This window comes from Malaya genurostris, chromosome 3 (assembly GCF_030247185.1).
Source record: "Malaya genurostris strain Urasoe2022 chromosome 3, Malgen_1.1, whole genome shotgun sequence".
Classification (NCBI taxonomy): Eukaryota; Metazoa; Arthropoda; class Insecta; order Diptera; family Culicidae; genus Malaya; species Malaya genurostris.
The window spans coordinates 256,008,740-256,034,365 of record NC_080572.1 but is presented as its reverse complement, the minus strand read 5'-3'; the positions used below and the strand labels follow the sequence as shown (position 1 = coordinate 256,034,365).

The 25,626-nt window shown below is 37.2% G+C and overlaps 1 protein-coding gene across 2 annotated transcripts in view; it reads right to left on the bottom strand.

Annotated features, from left to right (window-relative positions):
- Positions 1-1,345: 1,345 nt before the first annotated feature.
- The window catches only part of LOC131438075 (neogenin), a 306,153-nt gene continuing 281,872 nt past the window's right edge, over positions 1,346-25,626 (bottom strand). The window contains exons 3-10 of one of the 2 annotated variants that reach the window (XM_058607871.1): positions 18,892-19,648; positions 18,478-18,593; positions 17,537-18,086; positions 16,689-17,470; positions 8,658-9,938; positions 8,388-8,589; positions 8,190-8,323; positions 1,346-3,572 (exon numbers count right to left, since the gene is read on the bottom strand). In XM_058607871.1, the coding sequence (XP_058463854.1) occupies positions 3,334-3,572; positions 8,190-8,323; positions 8,388-8,589; positions 8,658-9,938; positions 16,689-17,470; positions 17,537-18,086; positions 18,478-18,593; positions 18,892-19,648 (4,061 nt within the window). In that variant the 3' untranslated portion in view covers positions 1,346-3,333. The remainder of the gene's footprint in view (positions 3,573-8,189; positions 8,324-8,387; positions 8,590-8,657; positions 9,939-16,688; positions 17,471-17,536; positions 18,087-18,477; positions 18,594-18,891; positions 19,649-25,626) is intronic. The other variant, XM_058607872.1, reaches the window with a different exon arrangement.

Genomic DNA, 25,626 nt, shown 5'->3' with positions numbered 1-25,626 from the left:
CAAATAAAAGGTTTTCCGGTCCCATACGGAATTCCTGAATTTCATCTGGATTCGATTCCCAGTTTCGGAATTATAGGGTAAAGTGTGTTCAATATTGTACACTGTCACTTAAACCGGCGAAACAAAAACCGTAAAAAAATGTTATAAACTGGACTCTAAACCGTTATTCTCAATCTTAGGGTCAATTGAAAGGTCTTATGGTCCTACCAAATATTTCTGCATATTTTCGGATGCAACAAACATTTAAATCATCATTTAGAGTGCGTACTAGTAGAGTTTGTACGTCATGTTAGTTGGTGGCCGTACGAACCGACTTTGATTATACCGGTTCTCGGGTTCCAGTGCCGGAGGTGCATATAATAGTGAACCCACTTCGTTTTCTTAAGGATGACCTACGCAATCAAAGCACTGTTTTATTCTGTATGTTACACTAGTTAATGCACAAACAATCTCTTGGTTTCTTTCAAAAATCGAAGAGAAAAATTTTGAATAGTATATCACAATATTATATGTACATGAGAAAAGCATCATTACACCACTAGGTGGATTAAAACAGGTTTTCTTTTATAATTTATAATAACGAAACATTTCAAGAATGTTTTGTCAGGTTTTGAAGTCAATCGAAGCATAAATCTTGGGCCTGTGCGCCGAGCTCTTGCTTCTTCGTAGAATGGGATAGCCATAGATAAAGGTCCATAACTTCCAGAGTTTCGTTCCAATAGGCTTGAAATTTTCACAGAAAATTCTTTAAATGTTTTACTACTAAAATAATGAATGATTTTTTTAAAAGTGTTAGACCCTACCCGCCCCTTAATATGAAACCTTGAAAAGCAACTGATGCATATTGTATCTAAATTATTTCCCTTTTCAATACTTACTAGAACATTTTGATATTTTAACTACTAACGAGACAAGACTTATATCAGCACTTGAAACAGCTTTTTGTAAAAAAAAATTGACTTGATTATCGGGTTCATATCACATGAATTGTATTTTAGAGTTGAAATTCGTATATCTGATTAATATCCGACTCATATAAATAATCATACTCGTATACTTTTTATAAATTTCATGAAAAAAACTCATAATTTTACAAACCTGTGTTTTGTGGGACTCGTTTTAGATTTTTTTTTCTGTTTCATGCATTATGAAAGATGAGTAGATCTTTCGCTGTAACAATCGATATTAATTTAGAGGATGTGATTAATTATACAAAAAACACTTGAGGACTGGTATAAGAATTTGTGGATTTTTGGAATTGAAAAATTCTTTGCCATATGCGGTACTGGAAGTCGGGGCTTTGTTGGTTAACCAAAGATTTCGGATTCATTAATACCTAGTGGAGTTATTAATGTACTTTTCAAATTTATTTTCCCATCCACGATTCCATCGTTGGTGTGGTTTGTTCCTGTTTCACTTATACAATGTACAAATACAATAGGTAGCAAAACATCGTACCATACACTAATAATTTCTGTTGCGTTCTTACTTTCACGCAGTCATTTACCGTTGATGTGACCTTTTTGTGTTTTATTTGTTACCATCTCACTTCTCACGCTCTGTTTTGCGGAAGTTATGCCAAATTTCGTGCGGTTTTTGGGTAGCTTCATTTCGATAATAAATATGACGATACCGTTTATGCATAGCAATTATATATGTACAAAGGCGAAGACTAATGTTACGATGTTTAAAATTTGTTTTAACTATTTTAGCAGCCAATCAGTGGGGTACGAAAAAAAACAAATTTCGACTTGTTTTGTTTTGTATAGCAGAAACCAACGTTTCGATTTGTTAGGCGATACAAAGTTCAAGGAGGTTGATTTTTTGTTGTTCGTATTCCTTATATATACTTTTACCATAACGCTATTTAGGCTTGTTTGAATTTATATTTTTTGTTACGTTTGGTTTTTACATCGTCTGTCATTCATTTGGTTAAAAATCTGTTCTTTCGGTTCTTCAACTATCGTGACTATAGTTTGTATAATACGTATAAAAATTTTTGGAATTATTCGTAAAATACTCAGATTCATATGCACAAACAGGTGATAATGGTGGCAATTTTTGTGTGAGTGTGTATTGTTTGTGAGGTGTTTTTTGTGAGTGTATTGTAAATTCGGTGAGAGACAAGAAGTACCTTGTAATGGATAATAAATTATGCATTAGTTTCATGCATTTATTCCTGCAATTAGATTCATCAACGAATGATGGAAATCATTTTCGGTTGAGACATAAAATATTTTGATTTACATTTATGATGTTTTACATATGATAAAATCACTGTGTTGTGATTTGGGCGATAAAATACGTTACAATACGCGATAAGGAATTACGGTTACAAATGCAGATGTCAACACGACGTGTATTCAAGTTTCCCTTGCAAGAATAAATTCAACCAAAGAGTACAATCAATGATATATGAACGAAACAAATATGTTAAATGGCAGTAGATGTGATTTTGATCATTCATATCCAGTACCAACGAAATTTCAAAATTATGCACTGAGAAACTTTTGTCATTATTCATTCTATGATTCTTCCTAGTATGATTGTTCCCTGGGCTTTTATCTGTTTGTGATTTCTTGACGTAATAATTTCCAACTGATTTGGTAGACTTCTATTGTTTTTCTGTAAAGTAAATGCATTTCTTCAATTCTGTTTAAAAATTCTCTAAAAATTGTTTTACTAATATATAAATTTGAATTAAAAATCACTGGGAATGAAATTCGATCTATAAACTATTCTAAAACTGTAAATGAACTGTTTTCTTCATATTACAAAAAAAAGTCAAAGAGACATCAATCTTATTGGTTCGAAAAGCCTTATTTGCTAGTTTGTTCTATTTACAGTACATAATAATAATCTTACTTGATAGTACGTTTGTACGGAAAAAATTTACCGTAAAATCAAACTCATCGTGGCTGGCTCACAGTACGGCATACTTTATTACAATTGAAATGTAGAAATAAATAAGTTAGACTAATTCCATTCATTAATGAGCATGGAAAGCTGAAAATACCCTATCTTGGCATACACATTTTTGATAGTCTTTCACATTCATGCTATTGAATTTATTTCTCAAAAACTTATTGTGAAAGTAAGCGAAAATAAGAGAGCTTCCCGTACACATATTTAGCTTACCTAATTAGTACAGTTATTATAAAACGTGTATCGAAAACGACTAAATTAATAATGACTAATAGTTCGATCACTTTCCGATGAAATCCCGATGCCGGAATACTTCGCTCACATTTGTCTCATTTGCTCATGCCCACTCACTCGGTCAGCTCTCGTATCAGCTGGGGCTCATTCGCGATCCGGCATTCACTCCGAATATTAGCATTCGAATTCGTTGGCCGTTATTGCACTCAGATCCTTCATCAGTCCTTCGAGGTTCGCCATCTCCTGGTTCAGCTCCTCGGTCGAAGTGGACGGAGCGAGCCGCTGGATTTCGTCGGTGGAATGCTGCACGGCCGGTCCTGTCTGCAGCCGGTTCGTCAACGAACTGGTGGACAGCGAAGGCTTCTTGTAGGGGGATGAGTTCTGCGGGCGTATCGTGACCGAAGGAGTTTGTACTGAAATTAGTAAAACAAATATTAGGTATAATACGACAGACAGAAACACTTAAATGTAAAACTACTTCACAACAAATAGATATTCAATTATTTTCACCCACTCACGCAGTAACGTACCGATGAAATTTGGCGCCCGGGGCAAAATAAGACTTGCGTTGGTTTGGTGGGCAAAAAAGGTCCCAAGGATTGGTTTGCCACCTCTCTAGAAACGTTGCGCCCGGGGCAGAGGTAGTGACTCGTTGGCAGTGACGAAAAATAAAACCTAAGATCTAATTCGTTAGAAACTAAAGGTATTGATTCAACTAACATTTCTGCTGATTTTCCTATAATCAGAAAGTTGTTTCCAAATGCAAAAAATGTTTTTAATAAGGTCAGATAAAAATATAAAAAATGAAAAACAAAAATATCTTTCGTCGAGTCATGCCATCAATTTAAAACTAATTTTTTGAATCGATTTAATAAAACGTAAAAAATTTGTAGGTGAATAAGACGAGATTTAATTGTGCTGACGGTTCATTTTTCAAATAAGCTTAAATGCAAGTACTGAAAACAATAAAGCAATCACTCACTCAACGTTGACGTGCTGACAATTAAAAATCCCACTTCAACAACAGATAGTTATGCTACCAATGATACACTACAATTTTGTTTTTTCTTTCGCTTGGACAAACTAAAAAATACGACTTTTTCTTTGCACGAGCACGAGTTAATTTAAAAGAATAAAAATAATCTACGCTGGATTGGAGTATAGTCAAAATAATTAGTTGAAACAAGAAAACCGTCGAGCTCTTATCTTTTACATATATACACCATTGTTGTATAAAGTGTGCACACATCATGAGTGCACGTGTTTATTTTCGTTTACCTCTAGCACTGAATCGCACCTAAGTGCTAGAGCAGAGCTCTCAAATTCTCTGAGGTGGACGCAGATATTTTCACGGTGAGCTCTCTGGTGTATGGTTTGCGTTAAAAAAGTGTGGGGCACCCAAAATCAGCAAAAAAAATAACAATTTAAAGTTCAATTTTTGTTTTTCCTTGCAAGATTTTCATTGCAAGACAAGATGTACTTTCTATCAATTGAAGTTCACAAAAGTAAGCTCTAACCATCACGTGCTAGGGTTCACTTGGGTGTATTCAGGTGAGAGCACGTGAGAGCGATTCATGCGAAGAGAATGTGGTTCTCTGGCACCAGTTTCTTTCAACACAAGCACACACACTCAAAGTCTGTCTAATGGACACTGAGAAGAAGTGCGCTTTCTCTTTTGTGTGGTGTCCACCGAACGCATCCGTAGTGTAGGAATGAAACTTACACACTGGTGTCTTAATCAAGTGAAATGTCATCACTGCTTCTACATAGAAGAATTTACATTCCAGTGGCAACAGTAGGGAAACGTCGTTTATAAAAATGGAAAACAGTTATATGCTGCCTTGCGAGACTCCAGACCGATTTGATAATCCAATCTAATTTTAACAACTCGGACTAAACGGTTTGTCAGATATGATCTGAGTCACTCTCATCAGTTTTACCAGAAGTATTCCATGATCCACTCGATCGAATGCCATTTTAAAATCCAAAAAACACATTACTCAATCAGTCGTGTGACTGACACACAGATGGCGCTATGATTATTGAACCCATATGACGTTAATAAAGTGCCAACTTTCAAAAGACTATGTGTTGAATTACTTGACATTTCGATTAACCAGAAAAAAATGATAGCCATTTAATAAAGCTACTTATGTAATTTTCAAAACAAAGGATTCAAAATAATTTCGGGTATTACTTTATCAAGCAATGATTGATGAAAACAATACTGCAAGAGCTCAGCAATTGATTCAAAAGTATTATCCGTGCTATGCTCTATCGAAAAGAATAGTTATTTTCTGAATTTAAACGTGGCCGTTCAGACACCGATAATGGAGAAGGTTCTGGTCGTAAAATTGAGGTGCTTACTCTAGGAAACATTGAAAAGTCTACAAGGATGAGGTTTTTGTACTCACTTCACAATGTTTTTCGGAGAAAACTGATGTCATTTCTGGTTTCATTGGTGTAAAACATAATATTTTGGTAAAAAATAATACCTGCGTATTAAACTTTTATTTAAGTTTTATTGTCATAAAATATTATTTTTTGTTTACAATATATGCAACAAATTTTAGAGCAGCTTTCAAATTTTGCTCATGACTCTTTTCGCAATTATTCTCTTGTTGTAACTGCCATGGTATGGACAGTATTGATGAGGAGTGCTAACTTCAAATGAAAAGTCTTATGGTTCCAAACGGAATTTCAGAAATTCATCCGGATCGGACTCCCGCTTCCTGAATCTCAATGTGATGAGTGTAGAAAATATTTTCAAACAATCAAATAAGCGACAACTTATGTCGTTTTCGCTTGATACCAAACCTAACCCATTCTCCACCCTAACTGCTGTCAAACTGTTTGTTTGAAGCTAATTTCGAACCTTGTTTCAACGTTGTTGAACTAAAAATCGAAGCAGTTTCGAATCTGGTTTTTATATTAGGTTTGCTCAAATACCCGGTCCTAAGTGCGAAACCAAAACAGTTTCGTGAAAAGTTTTTGTTTGATGAAACTACCTTGGGTCAGTTTCAATTTTCTCAAGCGAAAACAACATTAGAAAAGTAACGAATTGTTCCAATCCGATCTTGAATCTCTTCGGAATTCTAGTTTTGTGAGTTGTAGGATGATGGGTGTTTAAAATCCCAATCTCCATATGCATGATGACGCTAAAACAGGGTTGGTATTTTCAAAATTGGTATCAACATTATTCCAAATTGTTGGTATGATTAGTTCATGATCAAAGTCATTCATGGAGTAATATGTATGTAAAGCCTAAAAATGCCCTGACGAGCCACGATAATATTTTTGAAATGTGATTTGGGGGCACTGCGTGCCTTCGCTTGCCCACACAAAAAAGCCCTGGTTATATTTAACCGTAAATCTCTTCTCAAAATGGGCGCCGCAATTACTCACAGTCGATCAAAAACAACAACGTGTTGACGATCCAGAGCAGTGTCTGGCCATGTTTGAAAGTTGTAAACTTTTTTTGCGTCGATATGTGACAATGGATGAACCATGGATGCATTACTTCACTTTGGAACCAAAACGATCATCATCTGAGTGGATTGCAACCCGTAAACTACGTCAAAAGCGTCTAATGGAGCAACAGTCAGCTGGAAAGCTTATGGCTTCAGTATTTTGGAATGCACATAGTATAATCTTCTTCGACTATCTTGAAAAATCAATAGTGGATACTACACAGCGCTTGTTAGATCATTTGAATGCAAAAACCATGGAAAAACCACTTCATAAATGCACCGGCTCACAAGCCGACGGCAATGATGGTTAAATTTAACGAATTACATTTCGAATGGCTTCCTCACCCATTGTGTAATTCAGATCTGACCCCCAGAGACTACTGGCTATTCACTGATCTCAAAAACATGCTCGCACTTAGGAAGTTCAACTCAAATAAAGAAGCAATTGCTGAATGTGAGGCATATTTTGAGACAAAAGACAAATGCTTCTACAAATACGGCATCGAAAAGTTAGAGAAGTGTTGGAATGATTGTATTGCTCTTGAAGGAAATTGTAATTAATGAATAAAATCAATTTTTTAGCAAAAAATGTGTTCTTCTTAGTTGGTCACACAACTTATTAAGGAATGTGTTATGCTTTTTCTAACGTATATGCTTTGTCCACATTTTGAGATGTATAGATACATGCTGCTCTTTATCTTTGTAGCCTCTACAGCTAGCCAGTGTTGGGAAATAATCAAAGTTTCGAAAATCGCGACTGAAATTTTTCACTGGTGATTTTCAGACAAAACAAGTCATCGATCAGAAAAGCTCAGTACTGATTTTTTGACAACGTGATCCTCACTGAAACTGACTTTACATGGCTTAGCGGTTCAAGTTGGACTGCTAGGCGGAGATGGCAGTTCTACTTGAACTGCTTTAAGCACTGACGAGCCGAAGGCGAAACGCAAAGAAACTTGAAAAAAAAACCAGTTGTGAAAAGTTCACTACCGAGCATTCTCCTTGATGATATTCAAGAAAAAATATCGCACAATATATGTGATATGATGCTAGAAGAGAAGATTTTTGGGAAATGAACTTTCATAGCCGAGTTCTCAACCCTTTGCAGAATACATGATGAATAAATTTGACCAAAAACTGAACTTTTCGGAAAATGTTCAGTGCGCGTAGGGTTGTTGATAAGCGAATCAAGTGGTGATGTATTTGAAATTTATTCGGCATTACCGTGGTGGAAGAGTATTATTAAAAACAGTCACAGAGCATGTTATGCAGCTGATTAAAAAATATTAGCCAATTTAGCTTGAATAACGTACGCAGAAGTAACAGGAGCACTGTGTGTTCGAAACCTGCGCTCCTGTTACTTCTATAAATCAAATTCATGCTAAATAGCACTTTATTCGGTTTATTCTAGATAAAGCTGGAAATAAAGCAGCCTTTCGTATCATGCATAGAACGAACTGAACTACTTTCAAGAAGATCGGTACAGCTATTTTCGAATTTTATCAACCACTGATTTAGAAAAAAATGGTATCGTTAAAAACAAACCAAATCACAACTCACCATGCTTTCCCTGATTGGTAACAACTGGCGTCGAAGCTGGCGGGGCAGGAACACTGAAGCTCATCAAGGGATGGCCTTGCCCTCGCTTCGGTGCATCCACCGTCATACCGGGTGCGTATGTGACTGCCGGATTGCTGAAAAATATATTGAACAACGTTTGATTGTTGTTTTGTGAAAAAGAAATACCGCTGGGACTACCTGTAATTTCCTTCGTACGTGTAGGGATTTTCCGGAGTTTGCACCAGCGAGTTGGCCGGAGGTAACTGTGGCGGTTGCTGTAGTAAGCTCTGCTGCGATAGTGTCTGTTGATCAAGTGATATGTGCGGCCGTGATGCCATATTGTACTGTGTACGGGGATATTGCGGTCGTTCCATGGTCGAGCTTAATGGGGTTGTGGTTCCTGGAATAAGAAGAAGAAGGTTTCAATCAAAACCCACCATCACGTACAATCACAAAAGCTTATCCTACCCGTATAACCTGGCACATAGGTTCGCTTATCCAACGAGTTTGTTACATGAGATATCGGAGTTTCGTTGTCGAACTCGTGACCTCCCACCGACCGCGGCAGGGTTAAAGCCCCACTACTGGAAGCTCCTCCATCGACTGAACCGGGTGTGGTGCTGTGATTATTTTTATCCAGGTTTTTCAGTTCCATCTGATCATGATGTATCCACAAATCCGGCGGCTTGATAATACCGGCATTATTCTTCTGATAACTTTTCTTCGCATGCTCCGGAGTTCCTTCTGGTTTCTTGCGACAAAGTAAGATCACGACGGCGACTGCTATCACAGCCGTTAGGATCGAAAATCCAACTATCACATAGACCATCTCCGGTGAAATAGATTTGTGCATCGATAAATTTTCACTGGAGTCCACGTCGGCTCCCGTTGTTTGAGAAACCATTGCCGAAAATAGTCCATATCCCTTAGTGTTGCGAGTTTGTACCTTGAAATAGTATACTGTATGGGGCTCCAAGCTCGTAATCTCCGTACTGGTTTTATCTCCAACAACGGCTTCCGCATTCCAGTCGCGATCTCGTTTGTTTGGATCCGTGGTATAGAGTACTACATATCCGGTAATTGGACTGTTACTGTGTCGGGGTGGTTGCCATTGTAGAATTGCAGTCAATGGGTTTCGATCATCATAAGATACGGTTAAATCCCGTGGAGGCGACACCGGCGATGCTTGATGCGTTGAGTTGATAACGGACATAGACCACGCAGATTGCCGATGTCCTTTAACTACTTTCACCGCAAACTCATATTGCGTGCTTGGACGAAGATCTCCGATCATACAGTTCAAGTCGGTTGTATTGTAGTATCGGAAACGAGTTGATGCGGTCGGGGTATATTTAACTACGTAGTGTCTATTGTCGGTCACGTGTTGGCTTTTGCTCAGTGTCGTATCGGTCCAATACACCACGATTGATGTTCCTGACATCGGAATAGCTCGGAGCCCTACCGGCACTTCTAGTGGGGTGGGTGCTTCTATGGGTGAATCTTCTCTCGTACGCACAGTGTCATAAATTGGCGGGCCATCACCCATGTTGTTCCGTGCACGGAGCGATATCACATACTCGGTGTTTGGTTCCAGGTTTCGAACTTCGAACGTTCGTATATGTTCCTCCACGTCGGTAGTGTCTTCGTCCGGAATGCCTTTTCCCCATCCGAGGATATAATTCCGCACTTTTATCTCCTGATGGACTGGAGGAGCCCACAGAACAGTGATGCTATCCGCTCCCGGTCGAGCTGAAATGAATAACAGTAAAATAATTGAGTGTTATTCACAGTATGGAGGTTTGACATTCCAAATCATCAATAGAAACGTTTCATTCTTTATACGAAAAACAATTGAAAACGTCATTTAGCCATTCGCTTATTGCGTTATCTTTACGTTTCATCTCAGACTCGTCAGTGCATAACAGTTTGTGTTGAACTGTTATGCCACGCTAGGCGAAACGCTAAGATAATAAAATTGGTCATTTGCCCTAGCACAATATTAGGTTATTTCCAAAATGACCATCTGAATCAGCCAGTATTTTCCGAAACTTGTTTTCATTTGGGAAGGACTTTTCAGGAAGGACTTTTCACATCGGTGCAATTTATAAGTGTATTGAGAATAGCAATAACTTTACGTCAGCTTAGCGGTTTGTGATGAACTGTGGTGGCAAAACAGTTCAACGTAAACTGTCATGCATTGACGAGTTCAAGACGAAACGTAAAGAAAGTGAATTGAAAACGTGTTTTTCAGTGTCATCAAAACTCATATCTTATAATTTTGGTTAAGTTCAATTTCATTCATTCATTCATTGATTTAGAGTAATTACCCATTTTTTCTATGATCATCAAGCAGCATACATATACGTTTAAAGCTCAACCAGAAGTACACAAAATTTTTTACCGAGGAGAGATTATTAATCGCAGAAAATTTAAAATTCATCGATTGAAAACGCAAAATAATTCCATTTTATTCCACTCTATTTAAAAAAATGCTGTTGGCAGACAGACCTAGTAGTGGTACACCGAAAAAAGTTGAAAATAGTACACCGAAATACTGGTGTCTGTGACTGTTACTACATCGTGACATTAGTGGTGAAATAGTACAGATTTTTTTAAATATAGTGGAATTAAAAGGAATATTTTTTTCCTTTTAAATCGATTAAGTGAATTCTACTAACCGGTCAAAAAAGTTGTTTTTGAAATGCTTGTTCAATCTCATTTCAGAACTACGAAAACAATAAAATTACTAAGTGAACAAAACGCATACTGCAAAACAAAATACGAGCAATTATTTACTACAAAATCAATGCATAAATTTCCATATTAAATTTCGATTGATTTTGGTCACAGAACCTGTTTTGATGTGGAACACATCTTTATTTTATTTATAGGGGTGAAACTCAAAACTGAAGGAAAAATACACGTAGAAATGTGGTCAGGTTTTAAACACTTACAGCTTAGTCTTTTTTGTATCAATTATTAATATTATTTAATCATTTGATTGGAAATATTTCTAAGTTTCGATTTGAATGTATCAAGCCACGTATTTTCAATTATAAATGATTGAAATTTTGATTAGTAGCGAGCAGTGTCCTATTTTGTCTGCTAAAAGTCTCCGGCATACCGGATTTCCCTGCCATAGACGACGGTTTTGAAGAAGTAAGCGATATATCAAAGGGATAGCATCGCTCTAATTGGTCAATCGATACAAAAGCAAAGCTGTTGGAAGCACGCGAATCTATAAACAGAAGCGAAATTATGGCTAACGTTTCAGTAATACGCGTAGCATGCCAGAGGTAGGTTGTTGCTAGACACCAAGACAAAAAAGTGCCATAAAACGATTTGAAGCTTTAATTGGTATGCTCTGATCTTGTGTCATGCAAGCTCGGATGAAATTCCATGTTATGTCATTTCGCTTGAGAAATTTGCAACTACCACAGGGTAAATTTTGAGTGCTTCAGATTAATTTCTAATTTATATAAGATGAACTCGATTGATAATGAAAAAAAGTTTATCGCATCAACCGAAATCGCAAAATGGTAGAGAAACTTAACGTTATAAAAAAAAAAGCTTGCATACAAAACTTGAACACAAGCTTGGTGAAGAGAAGCTTAAATATCGAAATCCGTATTGCGATGAAAAAAATCATCATTTTTGCGATTTTTTTCCAGAACCGTTCAACAAAATAAATTCAAATGTTTTGCATGATAAAAAGCATAATTCGAACAACATTTTGTAATTTTTTCATGGAAAAATATTGAGAAATTAGTCGGGGAAGAGATATTTTTGAGGACGTTTCTTGAAAATCATGATTTGCGGTGTCTACTGTATCTCAGCGCAGACTAATCAGAAGTGAACAAATCAAAGTAGCATAGTTAGAGTAGAAGTTTTTCTAGACCCCAACGTTTCTGTTTGATTTTTTAAATTTATTTTTATTTTTTTTATTTTTGGTGGTTGTTTAAAGTGAAAACTTCGATTTTTCACGAAAAAAACAATTAATTACTCCAGTGAACCCATAGGGTTTAATATTTTCAAAAAAACACATTTTTTCTTTTATAATTTATTATAATAAAACATTTCAAGAATGTTTTGTCAAGGTTTAAAGTCAATCGAAGTAGAAATCTTGGACTTGTGCGCAGAGCTTTTGCTTCCTCGCAGAAAGAGATAGCCATAGATAAAGGTCCATAACTTCCAGAGTTTCGTTACAATAGGCTTGAAAATTTCACAGAATATTCTTGAAATGTTCTACTATAAGACAATATAAAGAAAACAATAAATGATTTTTCAAAATTGTTAGAACCTACCCGCCCTTTAAACGAGTTCAAGAACATTCTGTTCGATTGTCTCTCAGAAACTTACCAAGGCAAGACTCTGCAAACCTGCTACTATTCCCAGAAAGATTTTAACTCATAACAACCGACACAAACAATTCAACAGATATTGATTATCACAAAATTGATTTACAGGGTAATAGACACTCATGAATTACGTTCTGAAGTCAATGTTTGGATAACGAACGACAAATTTTCCAAACGCAAACTAAAAAAGATTTAACTAACCTTTATTTTCAAGAATAATGAATGAATGAATCCATGGATCCGTGCCAATATTCACTGTTTCGAAGAATTATTTCGATTTTGGAAAATCATCAAGTCGCATTGCAAACAATATTTCAAATATTTATATTTTTCCGTTGTTTGTTATTTCAAAATAATTGAAGACGATTTTTCCAATTTGGTATTGTTGTTCTGATAGTCTTATTAGTAGAAAATCATATTATTTTGTCGATTACTCGACTTTCACTCATCGAATATGATTTATGATAACATCGGATACAATATCTTTGCTTCGGCTCTAAGAAGAAATATCACAGAAAAAAAGAGGTTCGAAAATTATTCAATACTGCTGTTATAATGACACGAAAGTATTTTTTACCATACTCTCAATAAAAACTCTACCTAGTATTGACAAATAATTCACCTAGTATTGTAATGAAATCTTTCTCATTAACATTTCATTAAAAATCGATGCAAGTTTCGATGGAGTCTTGGATAATCCTTTTCCAGAGCCGGAACTCAGAAACCGTTTCGTTCTTATCTGTGTCGTAATTTTTGTGACGATTAGACATTTCGACCAACATATGATAAGTTCAGCGAAAAAACTATTGTTTGAATGAAAACTGGTTGATTTACCTCTCATTCACTATTTAGATTGAATCAATTAAACGAAAATGAACTCAAACGAAAACCTGTGCTCCTGTTAGTACTGTATAAGAAATCCAAATAGGTAGTTTTCAAGCAGTGTAATGGAACATACGTTGTGATTCGATAATTATGTTTGTTATTATCAATGTAATCACAGCCGGTAAATTCAATTTTGTTTTTAAAACGTAAGTTTTCGCCCACTTTTCGTTCTCCCGTACACGCTATGCGAAATCGAAAAAAAACACGCTATGTGCTTCGTTCGTAAGCGGTAGTATTTTCTTCTTCCGTACCAGCACATACCGAAGCGTACCGGTTTTGCATCGTCTTTATGTATGATGGTTTGAAAATTTTAACACTCATCGCCATATAATTTCGGAACCGGTCGGATCTGGATGAAATTGCACAGTATCTTTTGAGACAATAAAAGCTTTAATTCGAATCAAGATTTGTAGAAATCGGCTTAACAGTTGCCAAGAAATTGAAGTGAGTTCCGTTTTTGGATTTTTTTCACTATTATCGATACTTTCGGAATCGGAAACCGGAAACCGGAGAGTCCCAAAGTAGGTTTATATTGCCACCAACTAACAAGATCCGCAAACTAGATGAACTTACCAGTAAGTTTATTAAAAATTTGCACCTCGTTTTGCCATCACTCGTGAAAAAAGGTAAAAATACTCATGATATTAAAAAAATTTCTATTCTACTGGAACCAGAAATCGGATCCGGATCGACTTTTCGGGGATTTTACAAAGAATTTCAAGACCTTTTATTTGCATCTTAGTTTGCGAAAATCAATCAAGATATTTCCGAGGAAATTCTATTCGCATGTTCTCATATATTTGCACATATTATCTTGTAACTTCGTAACCGGAAGTCGGGAGGAAACTAAAATTCAATAGTAGATAATGGGACCAAAAGACCTTTTATTCAAATCAAAGTTAGTGAAAATCGGTCCAGCCATCTTTGAGAAACTTGAGTGTCATTATTTATCACATACACACACATATACACAAATACAGCCATTTTGTGATCTCGACGAACTGAGTTGAAAAGTAAATGACACGAGGCCCTCCGGGCTTCGATTGTGAAGTTGGTTGTCACAGTGATTGCATAGCCTTTCTATATGAAAAAGTCAAAAAACGATGCAACCCACCTGGGTTCAATTCCCTACCCTGCACAAAGGGTCAGAAAGTTATTCTGGTAATTTGAAGGGGAACAAAGTTTTTTTATAACATAATCTGCTGACACACCGATGAGTCGAGGACGAAACGTAAATATATGAAAATGATTTTGTGCGCCTAGCATAAATTTGGGGGTAAAAAATCTTTTTTCCCCTTCAAATTTCCACAATCTGTACGGCCAGCAAGCCGAAACTTGTTTCGTTCGAGACATCAGTTTAGACGTTACACTTCTTGTGTAATTAAAAAGTATTTTGCAAATAGCATTAACTTTACGTCTGCTCAGCGGATTATGTTGATCCAGGGGTTTGCGTCAGCAGTTCAACATAATCTGCTGACGCACTGATGAGTCGAAAACGAAACGTAAATAAAGGGTGATTTTTTAAGAGCTTGAGAACTTTTTTAAACAATAAAACGCATAAAATTTGCAAAATCTCATCGGTTCTTTATTTTAAACGTTAGATTGGTACATGACATTTACTTTTTGAAGATAATTTCATTTAAATGTTGACCGCGGCTGCGTCTTAGGTGGTCCATTCGGAAAGTCCAATTTTGGGCAACTTTTTCGAGCATTTCGGCCGGAATAGCCCGAATTTCTTCGGAAATGTTGTCTTCCAAAGCTGGAATAGTTACTGGCTTATTTCTGTAGACTTTAGACTTGACGTAGCCCCACAAAAAATAGTCTAAAGGCGTCAAATCGCATGATCTTGGTGGCCAACTTACCGGTCCATTTCTTGAGATGAATTGTTCTCCGAAGTTTTCCCTCAAAATGGCCATAGAATCGCGAGCTGTGTGGCATGTAGCGCCATCTTGTTGAAACCACATGTCTACCAAGTTCAGTTCTTCCATTTTTGGCAACAAAAAGTTTGTTAGCATCGAACGATAGCGATCGCCATTCACTGTAACGTTGCGTCCAACAGCATCTTTGAAAAAATACGGTCCAATGATTCCACCAGCGTACAAACCACACCAAACAGTGCATTTTTCGGGATGCATGGGCAGTTCTTGAACGGCTTCTGGTTGCTCTTCACTCCAAATGCGGCAATTTTGCTTATTTACGTAGCCAATCAACCAGAAATGAGCCTCATCGCTGAACAAAATTTGTCGATAAAAAAGCGGATTTTCCGAATGGACCACCTAAGACGCAGCCGCGGTCAACATTTAAATGAAATTATCTTCAAAAAGTAAATGTCATGTACCAATCTAACGTTTAAAATAAAGAACCGATGAGATTTTACAAATTTTATGCGTTTTATTGTTTAAAAAAGTTCTCAAGCTCTTAAAAAATCACCCTTTATATGAAGTTTTTCTGACCTCAAGAGGCGAATAATCTTAAGGTCAAAACCTGTATAATTGAAACAAAAATGCTTGCGCACAAATAGGCCTGAATAAAAAATGTATCCCAATAACAAAGATTTGTGGAAAGTACATTTTCGGAAATCAACCTTGAATCGAATAAGTTTTTCTATCAGTGCCAAACAAATAGTATGCTATACTGAAGACGTGTGCAATTTTTGTTACAAGCTTGAACAAGTTGTTAATTTCAAGAATTGCTCCAATGGCTGAAATTTTTTTTTCTATTATCTACTATTGTGGGCAAAAAGTAGTAAGACTATTGAATTGTATTTCACGCGGTAAGCTTATACGTGGAAATTTGTTTTTCTTGGTTGGTATGACTGTCAGTGACATCTGTGCCAAGTGTCACGTGAAAATATTCATTAGTGTTTAGTATACGTCAATCTTTCTGAAGTATTAAGAGTGCAATCGGCGAGTTTTACAATGAGTGCAATTATTCAAGAAAGAAGTTGCATTAAATTTTGTGTGCGGAAACAAATTACTTTGAAGGGGACGAAATAGATTGGATTTACTAATTTGTGGAAAAAAATGAGCCTGATTATATTTTTAATATAGTTTTCATGATCTGCCATAACCTAGGTGGACTGCATTGAATTTGAAAACTACTTGTAAATTCACCGTAATAAGTTGACAGCAGAATGTAGATTTAATTTCCCTTAGTCAAACAATCATTTGGTTTGTTTCCTACAAGCATTGGTAAAGTGATAAATACTGACAAAAATTCAATTGACAATACACTAAAAACTCTAATGGAAACTTACTTCTGATCCATCCCGGTTGGCCAGGGACCTGCGATTCGTCCAGATCGTTTTCATACGTCTCGATGTGGTGCCATTCGGTGAACGGACCCGAACCATTAACGGTCATGGCAGCAATTTTGACCTGATATGCGGACAGTCGTTCCAGGCCTTTCAATTCCCAGTGTCGGACATTCGCCGGCGTGGTTTCCACTTGTAACGGTTTTTTGTTTTTCCGGTAACGAATTTTGTATCCGGTAATTTGACCGTTGCGTTCTTCGACCGGTGGCGGTTGCCAACGAATTGTGATCGACGTCGAGCTTGTTGCTTCCAAAGATACATTCGACGGTGACTCGGAAGGAATGGACGAGTGAGTTTTGACTACTATTTCGAGCGACGGATCACCCATCCCGACTTGATTCCAGGGCATCACATAGAGCGTATACTCGGTGTAAGGTCTCAGTTCACTAATAATTATTTCGGTCGACGTGGTATCGGAGTACATTTCATCGCCGTTATCGATTTCCGCATAGTACACGCGGTACTTCGATATTTCAGCGATCGACACCAGTGGAGGATCCCACTGAAGATGGATTTCTTTGTCACTCATTGCCCGGCCACGAATATTCTGTGGTGGGCCAGCCACATTATCTTCCGAGTGGGTCCGAACTTCCAGCGTTTGGGATGACTCACCTGATCCGTGATTACTGTTACCCACCACACGGAACTGATAAGTTTTTCCCGGTAGGAGAGACTGAATGTTGACTTCCTGTTCGTCGCGAGATTTCGTAGTTATTTTGCGTTCTCTGTCGATGAAGAAAATATAGTTATTAATTTTAAACGATTAAATCGAAAAATTAATTGGATTTTACCTTTCACTGGTGTGCATCTTGTAGTAAACTGAGTACGTGATAACTTCATCCGGATTTTTGACCGGCTCTAACCAGCTGAGCGTGATGAATCGTGGTTTCACAATCTGAGCCTGCAGATCCCGTGGTGGTCCCGGTAGCGGTGCTGCAAACTTGCCGCTTCCATCTAGTTCCGATTTCGGGTATTTCCGTGTGACAGCATTGGGATAGTTTGAATTAGAAAAATGTCCAATCTCACCACCGTCTTCGGTGGACCGCGAGCCGGTCAACGATTGATAAAGTTTGTTCGGGTCTTCGTTGGGTCGTAGCGAGTAAATTTTTCCCTCTTCTTCGTCGTCGTCGTGATCTTCCTCGTGCTCGAGATAGTCGTCGTCCGTGTATTCGTCGTATTGAAATTTATTTTGATTCACATTTGCCTTTTCCTTCGTTTTCGACAGCAAACTGTCCAGCACAACTTTCGACAGTTTCGGGTCAGAGTGAATCGATTTTTCGTAGGATTTCATTTTTGACTGGTTCTGATTAAATTTCTTACCCTTCTGTCTTTTCAGTTGCCCTAAGGTCGAGTCCAGTCGAGTCCCAAATCATCAGTCGAAACGAAAACAAAAAATAACAAATTGCGCCAGTAGAACAAACAAAGTAATTTGCAAGCAGGAAACAGAAATGAACGAGTTACCCATTCGCAACAAAAATCAACAAAAATAAAAAATGGCAATAAATCATAATCATTGTAATCCGGACAGCCGTAACGGAACGAAGAGTAACCGAAATCGATAAATCGCGTGGCGAAAAAAAAAGAAAAAAGAAGAGAAAAACCAACAGTAAGAAAAAGTTTCCAATAAAAGTAATGTACAAAACGGTTCGTAGACATCCCAGTCTACCGAAAAACAGAATCGGCCGCAATGCACCAAACCGTCATCGGGTGGCAGCACAGAACGATAAATTACCTGGTTCGACGATTTCCAGACGGGCCGCTGCCTGCACGCTACCGGCCGGATTGGTGCCGATGCATTGAAACATGCCCGCGTCGGATCCAATCAGCCCGAAGATCTTCAGATTGTGGCTGTTTGGCGGAGGAGAAGAAATAAAATCCGATGATATGGGATAATAACATTAATGTTGACGACAATGTTGCCAGGTGTTAATTGCCGTAATATTTTATTTTATTTCTCGAAAGGATTTAAAAGATTTTAATCAGTAACAATCATAATTTTATTAGCTTGGAAATATGTTATTTCGCGGTTTAATGTAATTTGCGGGATTCGAAATGAGAGTTTAATTTGGATCAAGAGAAAACTAAAATTTGAAATTTTCTCGTAGTTGGAAATTATCACAATTTAACGAGAAAGAAAAATATTTACCCTCCAACAATTTGCATGTATTCGTTTGGCGTTATCAGATCCCCATTTTTCAGCCACTGAATCACAGGAGTTGGTTTTCCGTGGATGGAGCACTGCAACTCCAATTCTTCTTTTTCGTACGCAATTTTGTCCTCAGGACTGAGAATAAACTTCGGTGGGACCTGCACCTGTACGGTAGCGGATGCATCCAGGGAATCTTCGGAGTTACTGGCTCTACATTGGTAATCTCCGGCATCCGTGTCCTGGATGGAGTTAATCTGTAACGATCCGGTGCCAATTATTCGAAACCTCGAGTCCAAATCATTCATGTCGATTTCTTCGCCATTCCGAAGCCACTTGATGGTTGGCTTGGGATTCCCGTTGGCCACACAGTCCAATATTACGGTATCGCCTTCTCGTACGGTTTGTGGCTGAGGAACTATTACGAACGAAGGTGGTGCAAAGCTTTGCGGTTGACCGGCCGTTGATTTGATGTTTAGATTCGATTTACTACTCAACCTGGAGAACGTCTCGGCCGTTATGTTACACTGATAGGTCCCCCGGTCTCCCGAGACTACTTCGTCGATTTCCAGAGCTCCCGAGGGAAGCAATAGCATTCGTGTCAGATCCATCCGCAGTGGTGATTCATCCTTGTACCACTCGACACGGTACCGGGCTTCAAGATTGAACAACAGCGGACTGGACAAGCATTTGAAGTAGGCCGTTTGGCCTGCGTAGAGGTAAATTTCGTGAGAGTCTTGATTGATCTCGGGAAGATCTGGAACAAAGGAAAAAAATAAGGTTATTTAGTCAAAGGGATGCTTAAATCTGAACGGATATACAAATTAGTCGAGTTAACCCGAATAAGTCTGAATAATAAATGTGTTTGCTAATTTCGTATGATTTATGCCCAGTTCTGCGTTTACGAAGTTTTTTGTTTTACGAAGCATTAGATTTTTGTATTTCTTTTTACGAAGCAAATTCCAAATGATAAATTCATTTTTCTCGAATCTTCTTCATAAAAAGAGGTTTGTGTCTTGTACGAAAATACAGGGTAAGAGTATTTTTGTAACAAATTAGATGAAATCGACGTCTGAAGCCGTTTTTGAATCTAAGATGATGGCTTCCGATTTAAAGATATTATATTAAACCGAAAGAGTATCAATATTCATTGAACACCCTTTCAATATAAATATTATAGGCAGTATTGGTGATTGTCGATAATTTGACAGAAACTGCTCGATATCTCTCTACATTGTATACAACATTTTCAATCCTGTAGAAGATCCTATAAGAACTCGTGTCTGTCAATGCATGAACCGTGAGAGAATTTTTCTACATTTCTTCGCTCCACTTCTATGTGGAGTATTTCACGGCCCTTAAAAAAATTTACAGTCTGATAATGATTACTGGAATTTCCCAAGAGAGAATCGCAAGTTGACAATTATCGCAGAAAATCGAATCGATGATTCTCATGCTAGGTTGCAATATTTCAAACCCCTTGTGTGGAGCATTCACATTCATTTTCGTATACACAACTTATACAACGGTTATGTGCACATAGTTGAAATAAGCGGCAGTAGTAAAATTAATCTATCGCAATTATCAACTGTCCGTATAGAATCGGGTCGCGAAACGAAAATAAGCGACCGTTTGTTGCTTCAGAGAGGATCCCCACAGCAGCGTGCTAACCTTTGATTCTCAGACATGTCATCGAGAGAAATTCGCTCTCGCACTGGTATCCATTCTATGTTAAATGAGCCATGCCGGTTTTTTGTTGTTGCGATGATATCCGTCTCTCTTTGATTGCACCGATTGAATCGTGTGCAGAATTGCTAGTGAGCGGTCTTTGATACGATAAAAGCCATCCTTGATGGATTGAATGGACTTGAAAGACAAATGTCGTACTCATTCCCATCGAACCGTTTGCGTAAAATTATTGACTCCGCAAATACATTAAGAAAAAAAAACTGTTTAATCCACCTAATGGTGTAACGATGCCTATCTCGTATTATTCATTATCTACTATATAAAGAGTGATTTTTTGCTGGTATCCTTTTAGCACATTTGCATGAAATCATCTTCCAATCAGGATTTCATCAATTTTCTTAAATTTTTTGTGAATTTTGTTTGAAAATCAAATCTTATACCTCTTAAAAATTACCCCGTATTACAGCGAAATTCATCAAAACACTACAAATAAAAATAGTTTAGGATTCAGTTACAAAGATTTTTTTTTTTGAAACAAACCATAATACATTGCATTTGAATCTAAGTTAGAGAAAATCAAATCAGTCATCTATGAGAACATGAAATGAGTTCCGTTTTGAAGATTTTGATAACTATTCTTATTACCTCCGGAACAGAAAACTGGGAACCGGTATAATAAGATTCGGTTCATTCAACCATCAACTAATAAGAACTACAAATGGAAACAGTTTGGAGTCCAATTTAGAAGAATTTCTCAGTTTTCTGTACTTTGAAACTCATCACCCTGTAATTCCAGAACAGGAAGTCGAGCTCATCAGTTTTGTTTGGGATCTAAAGTTTATTTTTGCCTTTCTCATATATAAAGGTTATGCAATCACTGTGAAAACCGACTTTTGAACCGAGGCACGGAGGGCCGACTGTCATACACCATTCAACTCAGTTCGTCGAGTACGCAAAATGTCTGTATGTATGAGTGTGTATGTATGTATGTTACATTGTTTTGCACTCACTTTTCTCGGAGATGGCTGAACCGATTTTCATGAACTTAGAATTAAATGAAAGGTCTTGCCCCACACAAAGTTCCAGAATTTTATTCGAATCTGACTTCCGGTTCCGGAATTACAGGGTGATATGTGCAAAAAAAAAATGGAAATAAGTACACTTATTTTTCTCAGAGACGGCTGAATCGATTCTCACAAACTTAGTTTCAGATGAAAGGTACAATTGTCTTATACAAAGTTCCTGAATTTTATTTTGATCCGACTTCCGGTTACAGGTTATTTGGTGAAAAAAATACGGTTTTAACTTACTGCCTCACTTTTCTCAGAGATGGCGTGATCGATTTCAACAAATTCAAATGAAAGGTATCATAGTCTCATACAAAACTTCTACCCGGCGAACGACCAAAATTAGGTTAAAACTGGGTATAAATAAACGATATAAAAAATCATACAAAACTGCTAAATTTCATCCGGATCCGACTTCCGGCTCCGGAATTATATGGTGAAGTGTGTTAAAAATTGGATACCGTCACTTGAAGCGGCGAAACAAACACGTAAAAAAATTTCTTAGCTTGCCTCGAAACTGTTCACTCTGTAGCTTATATTAGTTTATGGACAAACCTTTTTAGTTTTTAGAATCAAAACACAAAAATTATTTTGAAGACTACCACACATTTATATATGAGAATATGTGAGATATGAGAAAGGCATCATTACACCACTAGGTGGATTAAAACAGGTTTTTTGATTATGAGTTTATGAAATCCGAGTTTGTTGTCTTCGAGAAAGCGAAATGAGAAAAATTTAGAGTTAAGGTTAAGGTGGAAAAAGTTACTTTCTCGGAACTTCCGGAACCGGAATCCGTTGACCAGTGTAGCCGAAATCGGCTAGATCCGAAAAATATTCAGGAAATTTTTATGAAAAAATATTTCAAGCTAATATATATAATATATAATATATATAAGAAAATACATTTTCACAATGTATGCCATTTTAATTGAAAAATTTAATGTACTCTCCGGGAATTCGATAAAGAATTATTCTAATAGAAAATTTGAGTAATTTTAAAAGATCCATTCGATTCTAATTTTTACAATCAAATATATCTGTTCAAAGAAGGTTACATTCAAAACAAAGTAGAATGCAACATGCATTTTACATAGTAAACTTTTTCCACACAATAATTACTCTAAACATTTGCCGAGACGCCAAAGTTATCTCCAGAAATGAGTAGCACTTAGCAACCGATTTGGATGATCTTTTCTTTGCACACGTTTCCACTATGGTTGATAATCAGTCAGGCCCCGGGCGCAACGTTTTTAGGGGGGCGGAAAACCAAATCAATTTTTTTGTTCGTCTAAGCTATCTCTCCAGGGATGGAGTTCAGTCTTTTTATTTTTGCTCACTATACCAACGACGCAGGTTATTTTACCCCAGGCGCCAAATTTCATCGGTACGTCACTTGACCCAAAAAAAGACAGAGAAAAATAATAAGATTTTTGCCTTTCTCATATAAAAAGGCTATGAAATGGACCACTGTGAAAATTGACTTTCCAACCGAGGCCCGGATGACCGAAAGTCATATACCATTCAACTCAGCTCAACGAACTGAGCAAATGCCTTTGTGTGTCTGTATGTGTGTGTGTATGTGTGCATGTAATAAAAATTTGCACTCGATTTTCTCGGAGATGGCTGTACCGATTTTCACAAACAAAAACACAAATGAAAGGTCTCTTGGTCCCATAGGTTGCTATTGAATTTTACCCGTATCTGACTTCCGGTTCGGGAGTATTACCCCGTTACTCCCTGTGCATAAAAATAAAAAAAAAGTGCACTCAGACACCGCTCAACCGATTTTCTTCAACTAAAATTCAGATTAAAGAGTTATGAAGTAAAATGTGCAAAATGAACTGAAAACGTTCAATCGATATTCCCAGAGACCGCTCATACAATTTTCACAAGCGTAGGCTCTAAGGTCTTACAACCCCATACAACCCTACCAAATTTCATTCACATACGACTTCCGGTGCTGGAATTACAGACTGAGAGGTATAAAAATGTCATTTTCAAGGGCAAAGCAAATTCTTGTCATTACATTCCTTCCGTGGAATTTGGCCTTTCTGTTTCAACAGACTTCGCAGCCGATTCTTCATTGCATGGCTAGTACTATGGATCCTACTGACACTAAGAATCCTTCCAGGTCGGGGCTCGAACATACGACAGCTGGCTTGTAAGACCAGCGTCCTATGCATTGAACCGTCAACCCGGGACGATTTACATTTTCAAGGGCGTGTTTTGCCTTTTTCATATAGCAAGAATAGGCAATCACCGTGAACCCGACTTTTCAACCGAGGATCGGAAGACCGAACGTCATATTCCATTCGATTCAGCTCGACGAACTGAGCAAATAGTTGTGTGTGTGTTTGTTTGTTCGTTTGTATGTGTGTATGTATGTAATAAAAATATGGATTCACTTTTTTCTCGATTTTCACCAACTAAGATTCAAACGAAAGGTTTTGAAATCGTTCAAAATTTTCTAGAACATTTTATCCGGATTAGACTTCCAGATTCGGAACTAGGGATAAGTGGAAAATTTTCAATTTCATGTCTTTTTTTCATAACCGATGGCAAACACTGATAAATTTTTTGAAGAGCTCATTAGTTTGTGGGCATATGAACTTGATTCGATACTACTAGTTTCCTATTTTCTGTTCCGGAAGCAACGAAGGTAGTGAAAAAAAACTCCAACAGTAGAACTCACTTCGATTTCTCAGCGATGTTTGAACCGATTTTCACAAATCTTGATTTAAATTGAATCCCATATTGTCTCAAAAGCTACTTTAAAATTTCATCCGGATCTGACTTCCGGTTCCGCAGTTACAGGGCGATGAGTGTCAAAGCTTTCAAACCGTCATATAAAATGACGATACAAAACCACTACGCACTACGGTACGAGCTGGCACGGAAGAAGAAAACACAGCTCGCCGCTACAAACAATGCACACAGCGGACTTTTATCGCTATTAACGAAAACGAAAACCAACACATAAGCTGATCACTTACTCACTTTTCTCTGAAAGGGCGTGACCGATTTTCAAAAACAGATTACAGATATTTAAATTACAGTTCTTTTGAGCTTAAGAATTTCACCCGAATACAACTTTCGGTTCGGTCGGAATAACGGGGTGAAGAGTATTAAAAAATGTATAGCGTCACTTTAAGCAGCGAAACCAAAAACGTGAAAAAATTCTAAACTTAGTTCGAAATTATTAAAACCGTTAATCATTGTTAGAAGACGGTCTATCAAATTGATTCCGGCTGTCATGGCACCCGATTTCCGATTCCGAAAGCATCGAAAATAGTGTTTAAATACTCCGATTTTTTTCAGAGATGGTTTTTATGAACTTAAGTTTAAGTAGAAAGTGTTGTAATCCCATATAAAATTCCTGAATTTCATCTGGATCCGACTTCAGGTTGCGAAACTCCTGGGTTAAGCGTTCAAAATTTTATACCGCTACCTAAAGCGACAAAGCAAACGAGGGAAAATTTCTTTTCAATTAGGTTCAAAACTGTTAAAATTTGTAAGTCATATTTGCTGCATGTGATACGAACCAATTTCGGCAATTCCGGTCCTCGAAATTAGGTTTCGCAAGTATTAGAAATAGTGGTAAAAAACAAAAAAGGGTCCTACCTTACTTTTCCTCTAGATGGCAAAATCGAATTTCACAAACTTACAGAAGGAAAAGACTTACGGTTTCATGCAGGATCTCTTAATTCGTTGTAGATAATACATTAAGTTCCGGTACTATAAGGATTCGTAAATTTTGATAGATTACGTTCGAACAAACTTTCCTGTTTCTATTCAATGAACAGTTGTTTTTAGAACTCCCTAGTAATATTTATAATGGTGTGAGTAAAATGAAAAAGGCACCATTGCACCACTAGGTGGATTGAACAAGGTTTTTCCATTTAAGTTGTCCAATAAAATCATTTTTTTTTCTTTATTATTGTTTCCAACAGAGTCGCTAGCACTATGAACAAAATGG